Source organism: Papaver somniferum, chromosome 5 (assembly GCF_003573695.1).
Source record: "Papaver somniferum cultivar HN1 chromosome 5, ASM357369v1, whole genome shotgun sequence".
Lineage (NCBI taxonomy): Eukaryota > Viridiplantae > Streptophyta > Magnoliopsida > Ranunculales > Papaveraceae > Papaver > Papaver somniferum.
Genome location: NC_039362.1, coordinates 45,895,224 through 45,905,957, shown reverse-complemented (window position 1 = coordinate 45,905,957; position 10,734 = coordinate 45,895,224). Strand labels below are relative to the sequence as shown.

The window sequence follows — 10,734 nt, the reverse complement described above, 5'->3', positions numbered from 1 at the left end:
AACCTCAATAATCTTCATTTATTTATATCATATAATATCCAACTAGGGTATTGTTATCAAATCCACCCATAATTGAAATATATTTCTTAACAAACATTCGAAATCATACCTAGTATGAGATGTATGAGATAATTGATTAGAAATTAAAACAGAAAAAATTTAGAGTACAATGCATCAAACACTGAACACCATTAAGTTTCTTGTCCAAATCATCTCCACAAAACGTAATAATAAACTGAAATTTTCCTATATGAATTCAAAATTCTTAATATTTGGTTGCTGTTAATCTTCACCATCGGTACATATGCCTCGATTTTGCAAAATTTCCTAATCTATATCAAAATGCCGAAATAAAAACATATCCCTCGTAATCACCATCACCAAGAACCTACATGCTTGTTCATTCAGGACAAAACCCACATAAATCCTACTACCAATAACCATTAAACTGAAAAAAGAAGAAGAAAGAAAGAGAGTTGTAGAGAGCTCGAGAAACCTATTTATAGGTGAAGGATAAGATCGAGATTGTTGATTTCATCATCATCATCGTTGTTGTTAATAATATTGTTGTTGTTGGTAGGAATATTAATATGATCATCATACTGATAACACTCGGAGCAGAATGAGTCAGGAAGAGGGGAATAACCAGTCTGATAAATGATATTGTTGTGATTCTCTGCAGCAGTGGGTAATTGTTGAGGATTAGTGCGATCAAACCAATAAAACTGTTGTTGATGATGAGAAGAATCATACGCTGCTACAGGTGACGAAGATGAAGATGGTGGTGGTGTTATTTGTGGTGGTATGTAGTAGTAATAAGGATTGTTATTGATGGGGAGCAGACGTCTTTTAATATCACCATGGGTTTTGCGATAAGCATCTCTTTCTTTCTTATGAGAGTTTTGATGGCCACCTAATGCTTGAGAAGTTAAGAATTGACGAGTACAGTAATTACACGAGAATAGTTTCTTGTTCGTTTCTGCTCCTGATGGCGATGGTGGTGGTTTCTTCCTCCTTTTGTTTGTCTTGGTGTTAGTTTCATAGGAGGGATGATCATGAAGATCTGCAGTGGTAGTAGTAGTAGGAGATGGAAACTCATAATAATAAGAAGAAGAAGGCATGTTGAGAAAATCATGATAGAGAGCAAGTGATTCCTCCATTGATGAAGCTTATTCTTCTTCTGAGCAGAAAGAGTGGTGGGGTACCCTTATTGGACGACGATCAAAGGAAGGAGTCCCTTAGTGATGAAAAAATGGTGAGTTTGTCCGTCACAATGTTTGTGCAGAGAAACTGAAATTGATTTTCTGGAAAAATCACAATTTCATGAAATTAAGCTCAAACTTGGGATCATCAATCAAATTGATTACAGATTTCAGTCAAACGCCATTAAACAAACAGATTCACAGTTCAAATTTCTTTAAAATAGCCATCAGATCCGTTGAAATCGATCAATTTCAGTATCATTTTATTAAAAAACAGTTCGTTTTCATGGCCGACCTTCACTGCTTTAGCAGTAATCTAGTATTAGTATATTATATGCGAAAATGTAAAAGTTGTTGCTGCAAAAAGTGAGTTGTACACGGAATGTGATAGCAGGTTGTTTAATTAACATTTTGACGAACTTACCCCCCATGGCTTTTAATTTCTAGTGGTTCTAGTTCTTTTTCTTGTAAGTTTGTCTAGGACGTACGAGTCATAATAACTGGATTATAACTTGATGAATTGAATTTGGCCCTTACTGATGGGATACAATTTAGTTTAACTAGAGAGGTAGTACTACTTCTAAAAGCTTCGAAACAAATGTAAGCTTTGCCAGTTTTTTTTCTTTTTTTCTTAACAAGTTTAGAGAGTAGAAAGCTAAATTAAATCCGGTATCTGTTTTAGTTTTTGTTACTGGGATGCCACGAAGGACGATCAAACGACTATTCATGAGGAAAGAGTGACGGCAAGAAATAAAAGGATAAAATGGGAAGTTTCACCAACCAGAAAAAGACAAAATTGATACAGAAAATCAAACCCGTCGTTTCTCTCTCTCCCCTCTCTCTGTGTGGGCACTGGGCAGTGAGTGTACGTACTATTTTCTGTTATGGGGCCAGGACGGTTGGGTGTTGAAGGTGATGTACTACATTCTCTCTCAACCATTAACATTTTTCAAATCTCAATCTCCCTTTCCTTGCTCTTCCATGAAACATTCAATTCACGCAGGTTATCAACCTTTCCTCCTCCTGAAGATTATCTTACATGATCATGGGACCCACACATGCACACGAAGGAGGATATATATTCACTGATGATTTGGCCACTCCATCATGTAGTTATATATTCTGACATCTTTCATGACCATTTAGGTTAGCCACCTGGTTCTTTCCGCTACATAAGTTTTCAGCAAGGGTCTCATCTCATGGACCCATGGTTTCCAAAGAAGAACAACGTACAATACCTGAGAGGATGAGCCTGAGCATGACATGTATGATTTCTTTTCTAAGCTTCATATATTTTATCGGCTTGAGTCCCCATAACAACCTTGGCATATAGTCAGTACCTTACTACGATAAAACTTCTTCATTAACGTTACTTGTAAATTTATATGAACCTAATAAGTGTGGCCATGTATTTTGTTCAATTCTGTATAGAAATAAAGTGTGGGCATGTACCGGACATGTGTTTAGAGTTTTGACCAAGTGAGATTTTGGTTTCCGGTGACTGCTTTCTCACACATTGTCCATCCAACATAGGGTTTAGTTTGATTGATTTGTTTAAGTACTTGAGTTTGTCAGAGGTGCTTATATATGAGATTTCTTGTTAGGTATTATTATAACTTGTGTTTAGTTCTTGTGCCCCTTCAAAAGACCCGCACTTTACACAAATAGCAACACTCCATGTCAGCATAGCTTGATGCTTGACATGGTACATTTTTGGTTTGATACCGTACAGAGCCCATCAGAGTGCTAGTGTTTGCATATAGAAAAGAAGCAAAACTTGTATTTTCCAAAAATGACACTGCAGACTTTGAAATTACTCGCCTTTAGTTTAGGATAAGTATTCTACGGACATTAAGCTGTTGACTACTTGTAGCCAAACTGCAAACACAAGGAATCATCATTTCATGTAGAATTAAATAAAAAAGCTCATATCATGGCTGATAATTTCAGATATGGAGACTTGTTTCCTTGCGCATAATAGATTTGGACACCGTATGATTCTGTCATAATCATTGAGGTTTGATATTACATAACAATGCTAAGAAAACTACAGTTCCACTGGACATGTTTAGCTTGATGAGCTTTATTATAATGTATGTATAGAATTTCATCCTAGGGGTTGTTGCGGTTGTACGAAATAACAAGACTTTATCTTCCATGGCTTCAAATCCCTTTGACAATCAAAATTCTAATGTCATGAAGCATACATATGTACATCATGATTGGCTAAATCTGTAATGGTAGTTAAATATTACGATACTCTCTAATGAAGTGATTTTCTCTAAGTAAAACATTTGCCTCCCAGAAGAAAAAAATCTACAAAACTCAAGGCTTCAAATTTCAGGATAAGCTTCTGCCATGATCAAAAGAACAAGTGAAGTCCAACCCGTGAAAGGTCGAGCACCTTTACCCTTCCCCTTCTTCTTTTGGTCATACTGCTCCCACAGATACCCTGTTTTGAAATAGTTATCGACTACATTCCTGCAATAAACACAAACGCCAGTGCTGATGATTCATTACCTGACAAAGTCCACTTCAACGATTATGTAAGGTGAGATTGGTTCCCCACATCTAATATATCTTCATAGAGAACAGAGAAAATACCTGATCAAGTTTTGCCGTAATTCACCATATATAGTTCTCGCTCTCTCTTTATAAGGTCCATCCTCTAAGAAAATAAGAAGAAGTAACAAAGATAATCAAATAACGTTATCTAACAGACGACAAATACTTCAACGAGTATTGACCTTATCTACTAGTAAAACCTTTCAAAACGTTTTATCATCTCTCGAACTTTTGAAATGGCTATTTTTTTGGGGCAGGTATCCATCTCTATTGTCGTCTAATAACTTTGAGATAGACAAAACATAGCAGAAGAGATTGTGAATACCTAGAGAATAATGGTGGAGTGCTGAAAGAATCATGTAGTTCATATTCATCCATATTGGGCCTCTCCAATATGGCGGGTCATGCTCCGTGTTGCGTTTCATGTACAAAGTGCTGCTTGAAATATTTAACGGTTTTAGTATTTTTGATTCTCAATAGGATCAAATAAGCAGATTACTCAAAGGATAACAATACCTTGACTTAGCTAGAGAGAGTAGTCCGTAATCTGTCCATAATGTGCTTCTGTTGGAAATATGGTCGAGCTGTTTTCCAAGTATTGGTGAACCCTGTACATTTTATGATGAGGGGAGAGATAAAATTAAGAGATCCAAAGACGGGAAAAGAGATCAAAGTGCACAGGGAACAAGCTGAACAGTATAACTTCTGGAGAATGTGTTACCTCACCAAGGAAAAATATGTGAACCACGAAAACTTACAGATGGAATTAGCCCCATCATAAAGGGGAAAAGGCTGACATAACCAATATGAGGAACCAGCCTCAGTTGTGGCCTTTCCGTAACTGCTCGGGTAAGCTCTCGGCTAGCATGGTTGCTGTTTAAGGTCTCTGTTTGTCGCCAAGTCAAGTGAACCTATAAGTATTAGGTTCAGACTTGTGATTATTAAAACAAGTTCAAAAACAAAATATAAGAAAATATTTACTAAACCAAATCCAAACTAGCTGGGGATATAATTACACATACCTTCTCGGAGTGGTTCCCAAAATCAAAATATGCTCCAGCAACATCATCATAATGCATCTATGAATAATTATGATATTTATAATTTCAGAAGAAGTGTAGTAAAAAAGTACAAGACAGACACCACATGTAAAGATAGCAATGAATATAATAGAGATAGGAATATACTAGATGTACAAGTCTAGTAAAATGAATATACACGATGAAGGAAAGAAGTTACTTAGCAATGAACATATCGAAAATAGGAATGAGACAAAAAACATGGATCAGAAAATTAGACATGCATTTCCATTAATAGTCATAAATAGCAAGTGATGTAACAGAAAAATCAAACAGGCGACCAAAGAACAAATATAAAGCAGTGCAGGTTCAATGGTCTACCAGTCCATAATTCTAAAACGCTTTGGGTTTGTGGCTTGACAACGTATATGTTTCTGACCTCAAGCAGTGGGATAAAAGACCTGATAATGATGAATGCAAAAGTCACCGGATGTATAGAAAAGAGAAAATACCTGATTCAGAAGCTCGAAATTTGAGAGCAGATTAGCCGTCGACTGATATTCCTGCATAGGAAAAACTCAATGCTTTAAAATCCAATAAATGAAACTCGTCGCTTATGGGGTGATTTCTCGCAGCACTATACCTTTCCTAAATCATTCTGCTTTCCAAGAAGCACTTTGATGGAACTCATGCAATCTGCAGCACGAAGCATCCAACAACGTAGATCCAAGTGGCGCTCTTCTTCATTGGGATGTGATGCACGTGGATAATCATCCAACCCAGAGGACAGTGTCTGGATAAACCATATACAACATTAATTGCACAACATGACCACGGAAAAACAAAACGATAATTCGACCATCTAATAATAAAATTAAATAAATCAAGCAAGCAAGCAAGTAAAAAACCGGGAAACAAAATTCCTTTCTCAATCTATGTATCTGTTCCTAATACTAGAAACTTAGAAAAAAGGAACTTTGAAAAAGTACTCAACTGAACTGGACCACAGAAAGGACTATCATATATCTGTATCAAACACATGCAACAGAAATGATCTCTGTCATATATTTGGATCCTAATTTGACCACATGGTTACCAGGACAAACGAAAAACCATAAAAGTAGTTCAGCAACACAAGAGGAAAATACTTGATATTTACCGGATAATAGAAAGGCTGTGGCAAAGACTACCTTTGGATTTAGCTCTCGAATTGTTGTTTGGTCTCTGCCATGCCAGTAATAGCTGCCAACATCCTTACCTACATATTAAAATCAAAAGGAACTTGGGCGTGAATCATCTAATAGATGATATGGACAACAGAGATATCCAAATAAGACGTGAAGTCATGGATTCTAACACCCAGGCTTGTGATCGAGTACTATAGTCAAACTCACCCGACTGTGTATTATTGAACCACTGGAACCATGCTTCCAGACGAACAAAAGCTCTATCTAAGAATGAAGAGACCTCATTGATCTCAGTAGTAGTAAATTTATTTCTACTTATGCCACGAACCAAATCTGAAAGAGGCAAGTCCACAAGTTCAAAGTGGTGCTGTCATTATATACTGGTGGAGTGAAGCCTTTCATATTCCAAAGAAGAGCATAGGATTTGGAGTACCAAAATACTGATGTTGTCAAGAAAGTTACCATGTAGAGCTAGAAACAGAGTTGGTGGATTTCCATTAGTTGGGTGCTGAGGAATGAATTCCTTAGGTACTTTACTGCAGATATTCCATAATAAGATTGTGAGGCTTAACATTATTATAAATGAATCTTTGATATTATACACATGTTTTAGCTTGTAAATATGTAAATCACCTCCGAGCTTCAGCACCTAAGATTTGCTCACGGGGTATCCATCCATCAACATTCATCAAATCTAGCCAGTGTCCAATGATATCCAAGCAAATTTGGATGTCCCAACGGCTATTCAGGGTGTAAACAAAAGAGTTCAGACCATGCAACAAAACACATTTAATTAAATAGCTGGGTCTAGGAATAAAACCCCAAAATAGAAGAACATGGATATATATTTCTTAATCGTCACAAGCAGCCCAAAAATGGGGTGATAGCTAATAATTCTTGGTGCCAAGCTAACTAACCAGATTAGGAGTTGGTGAAAACCTTCATCCCATAAGAACCCCCTTGGAAAGAAGGATCTGCTTGGGACAGCAGTGTAAAGCTCGGCTGGCCAATATGAAACAAAATCCTCCCCATACTTACGCTGCAAGAGAGAATGAAAAATGTTACCAATTTTTGCAATCAATTAAATCTCTTTAACAAAGCCAAATAACTTTTAACACTTACACTCAAATCTTGTGTGAGGGCAATTTTAGATTGCCCGTAAAAGTAGCCAATACCACCAAGCAGATTACCTATAGCCGCCCTACCCACAGTCACTGATTCGGGTTCAACCTGGTAGAGTGTAATGAATTTGGAACTATTTAAGCATCAAAATAAAAATTATAGAATTAAAAGATGTCATAATCTCATGATCTGTATAGATACCACCTCTGCCATTTATGCGCTATAAAATTCTTTAAATTCAAGAAGAAAATGGATAAGCAACATTTTGGTACAAAGCATGCCTTCATATATTATGTTCACAAAGCAAGTCTACCATCAAAAGAGTATTGCTTACTAAATAATTAAGATGCTGTGGATAGGATACCTTGTCTGTTAAATTGAATAGTGCTATATATTTGTCTTCAAAATCTCTCTGTTTCTCAATCAGTTTATTACTCAGTAGAGTTCCTGAATAAGATTCACAAATAATTCATGATATTAGTCAAGTGTAATTAAGAACTGGAGCATGTGATTCCATCAGCAGCAATTCATAAAATCAGTTAAATGTAAAATGAAACATATGATACATTAGATAGAAATTCATGGAAGCAGTTAAAGGTACATGAGAACTGTAACATATGAAACATGCAACTTGTTGGAGATGGGGACGCATCACAATACTATCTTGAAATATCCATAGAATAACAGATAAGCGGAAAAGCTAAATAATAAAGGCAAGTATTAGTTATAACAAAAACACCTGTAATGCTCTTGAGACGTTGTTCAGCTCTTGAACGTTTTAAACCAGCTCCAGATACAAAAGCAATATCTGTTCTGAAAGGAAATTTTGCAGAAATCTGTATACGGGAAACATAAAAAGTGTGAGAACTTCAAAATTTATCAATATCAGATAGAATCCATAACAAAGTGTGCGAGACTACAAACTGAGAAAGTTGGTATATCCAGGGAGATATAAATGATTAAGAAGGACCTACGGACCTGAAACACTAAAACATTGGGTGTTTTATCAGATGAGTCTGGTAGCTGTAGTAAACCAACCCGTCTTGCCTGGTTAAGATATGAATCAGAAAGACAGAAAAACGTGTCCTTTAGTATAGCCTAATATTTTGTTGGAAAAACAGCACTGCAAGGGAATACAATGAATGCTGTGTAAACACGCTACTACTAGCACAAAATATACATACATGAGCTCCAAGGGCTCCCAACACAAGTTCAGTTAAATTGTGAAAATGAGGAGTTCTGAAACCAGAATAATGGATTTCCATGTTATCCTGCAAAATTAGAAGTTCATAGTCAGAATTTAGATTCTCCAAGTCAAATTTATCACGAGATCAATATAGACAAGTGGAGGACAAATCTTTCAAGATATCTTAACACATACCGTTGAATCTGTATGCAACTCCCAATCTCCAATATCTTTACGTGTACCATATGCCAAAAGAGATGAATCATGAGTATCCAGTTTCTCTCTACCTAAGATTAGACTATTTCCTTCTTCATCTGCCACATAGAAGAAAAAATGACCAGTACCCAGTAATTCTTCGTCAAGTTTAGATCTGCAAGTAACCATAAAATCATTATTCACCAAAGAATACCAAAGGCAATGAGGTAAGATACACATCTTCATCAGTTCATTAACAAAAATATTGATGTCATATTTATGCTGGCACTCATATAATTCCAATTCTCTCAACCAAAAACCATGTTCACCTAAAGTTACACACAGTTTAGAGGAGCATAAAACACAAATTAGTAACAAAGTCAAAAACTTCACTTATCATGTTGTGCATCAATATGAACAGCCCAATCTCCTCCATAACCACTACCATCCCCTTTCACTTTCAAAAAATCAGTCGTCAACGTCATGCCATGATCAACCATAACTTGACGCCCGTAATCCCTCCCATTATGATGTGTCCATCCATACTTACTGAGCTCATCAGAATCCTCACAAATATGTCGCATAACGTACCTCCCATCCTTTACACCGATCCACATTAACCCAGCAATCAATGACCGCGGTGTCCTAAATCACCCCAATAGTCCAAAATAAAATTCTCTAAATCAAAAGTGTCAATTTGCACCAAAATTATCAAAATGACAAAACATTAAAACTGACAGTTAAATATCAGTTATATACCTGGATCGAATTCCAAGATAAACATGAGGGCGATAAGTTCCCCAATACAAGCTTTCCTTATGATCACCTTGAAACTGCAATCTTCGTCACACCATCCAAAATAAATAAAAAAATACAAAATCACAAACTAAACATCTGAAAACTGAAAGAAGAATATCTCATTTAGTAACCTGTATAAGATCCATAATCTTTGGTGCAGGAAAAGGAGTTATAACCCTAGGTTTCTCAACTTGTCTTTCTCCTTCATTTGGTTGAATGAGATGATAAATTAAGAGAATTAAAATTAGGGACGCAAAAATACCAAACCCTAATAAATACTTGAGATTAACTTTCATAATCTTAATTGAGTTGGGATCCCCATTTCGATTTTTCTTGATTGATTTTCGATCGTTGTGGTCGTCTTCATCGACATTGTTGTTTGTCGATTTGATCCTACTTCGAGTAGTTTTTCTACCACTACCAGTCATTTCGAAGTTTTGAGAAATCACGTTTATGTTTTCATTTGATTAAGAATTTGGAATTAGGGTTTTAGAGATATAGAGAGGGAAAAGAGAAACAGTTTTTTTTTGTGAGGGACGAGATTGGTCAAGAGAGAACATGCACTATCCCACTTATTGTTCAGCAGGGAGATTCGACCACTTTGCTGGGTAATGTGGCACTATGATCCACCAAGCCAAAGTTTGGCTGCAAGCAACCAGTGGGGGCTGCAAGCAACCTAGATTGTAGTGGTTGGCTAAGGCGAAGCACTATGGTGCGCCATTTCCCTTAACTATAGCTTATTTAAAGTTAAGGGAAAAAGTCCAAAGGCAACCTCATTATAGTGATGTAGCATCTCTTGGGTACACGGTACGTAAACTGAGTTTCCGCGCAAATAGTGCCAAGCTGTGTATCTGTTTGAGTTAATTCGTCGACTTGACCAAAACGGAAACCTAGTATGCGTTTCATGGGTATAACCATCCAAAAGGCGCTCGGATTTGGCACTTCTCTTCTTTCCTCTGCTTTTTTCCTCTCAAAACCCTCACAAACACCATTTTCCCCTCTTTTTGATTTTCATGGTGATTGTTTGCGATTTGTTGGTTGAAATTAAAAAGGTTTTATCCATACTCAAAGGTGATTCCATTGCATCCTTCAAACTAGAATCCCATCCAGAAAATCATCAAAGGTAAGTTATTCTAATTTTATGTTTCCAAGTTATCTTTTTTTTTTATTATTTTGATGAAATTGTTGATACTAAGTTGATTAGGTATTTCGTATGTAAGTCAATAACAAAGCTAAGATATAGATGTAGTGAAAAATCCACGATTATTACTTGTTTTGCGATGCATATCTTAATTTTTGTTGAATGAAATGTTTGTAAACTACTATTCTATTGATGTTAATATTGATTGACTTTTATTTCATGTATGGTATGAAGAAATTGATACTATAATTGTCGTTTGCAAAGGTACAAAATGAGTCTAATGTGTGCTTATGTGAGAATTAAACACGAAATCTATTTG

General features: G+C 36.1%; 2 protein-coding genes across 3 annotated transcripts; both read right to left on the bottom strand.

Annotated features, from left to right (window-relative positions):
* Positions 1–500: 500 nt before the first annotated feature.
* Positions 501–1,160, bottom strand: LOC113279003 (protein LATE FLOWERING-like). The gene has a single exon (XM_026527717.1). The coding sequence runs from the start codon at positions 1,158–1,160 to the stop codon at positions 501–503; it is 660 nt and encodes a 219-aa protein (XP_026383502.1).
* Positions 1,161–3,182: 2,022 nt separating this feature from the next.
* Positions 3,183–9,832, bottom strand: LOC113281500 (mannosyl-oligosaccharide glucosidase GCS1-like). 2 transcript variants are annotated; one of them, XM_026530270.1, is made up of 22 exons: positions 9,406–9,832; positions 9,236–9,309; positions 8,870–9,121; positions 8,477–8,651; positions 8,280–8,366; positions 8,074–8,142; positions 7,835–7,931; positions 7,460–7,542; positions 7,096–7,203; positions 6,891–7,012; positions 6,607–6,714; positions 6,436–6,509; positions 6,181–6,306; positions 5,977–6,044; positions 5,430–5,579; positions 5,299–5,349; positions 4,790–4,846; positions 4,526–4,678; positions 4,284–4,375; positions 4,093–4,202; positions 3,807–3,870; positions 3,183–3,683 (listed from the first exon to the last, which is right to left on the bottom strand). In XM_026530270.1, exons 1-22 carry the CDS (start codon positions 9,700–9,702, stop codon positions 3,536–3,538), a joined length of 2,565 nt encoding a protein of 854 aa, XP_026386055.1. In that variant the 5' UTR covers positions 9,703–9,832; the 3' UTR covers positions 3,183–3,535. The 2 variants fall into 2 exon arrangements, with proteins under 2 accessions (XP_026386055.1, XP_026386056.1); XM_026530271.1 differs by having other exon boundaries at positions 3,331–3,683; positions 9,236–9,316; positions 9,406–9,534.
* Between the last annotated feature and the right edge of the window lie 902 nt (positions 9,833–10,734).

What these genes read in the sequence shown, in the direction of transcription:
- LOC113279003 (XM_026527717.1), bottom strand. Translation starts at nt 1,160, where the DNA reads ATGGAGGAATCACTTGCTCTCTATCATGATTTTCTCAACATGCCTTCT.
- LOC113281500 (XM_026530270.1), bottom strand. Translation starts at nt 9,702, where the DNA reads ATGACTGGTAGTGGTAGAAAAACTACTCGAAGTAGGATCAAATCGACA. An exon ending in TTGGGAACCACTCCGAGAAG is followed by an intron (nt 4,679 to 4,789) that starts GTATGTGTAATT and finishes TAATACTTATAG; the next exon opens with GTTCACTTGACTTGGCGACA. An exon ending in CTCTCTCTAGCTAAGTCAAG is followed by an intron (nt 4,203 to 4,283) that starts GTATTGTTATCC and finishes TATTTCAAGCAG; the next exon opens with CACTTTGTACATGAAACGCA.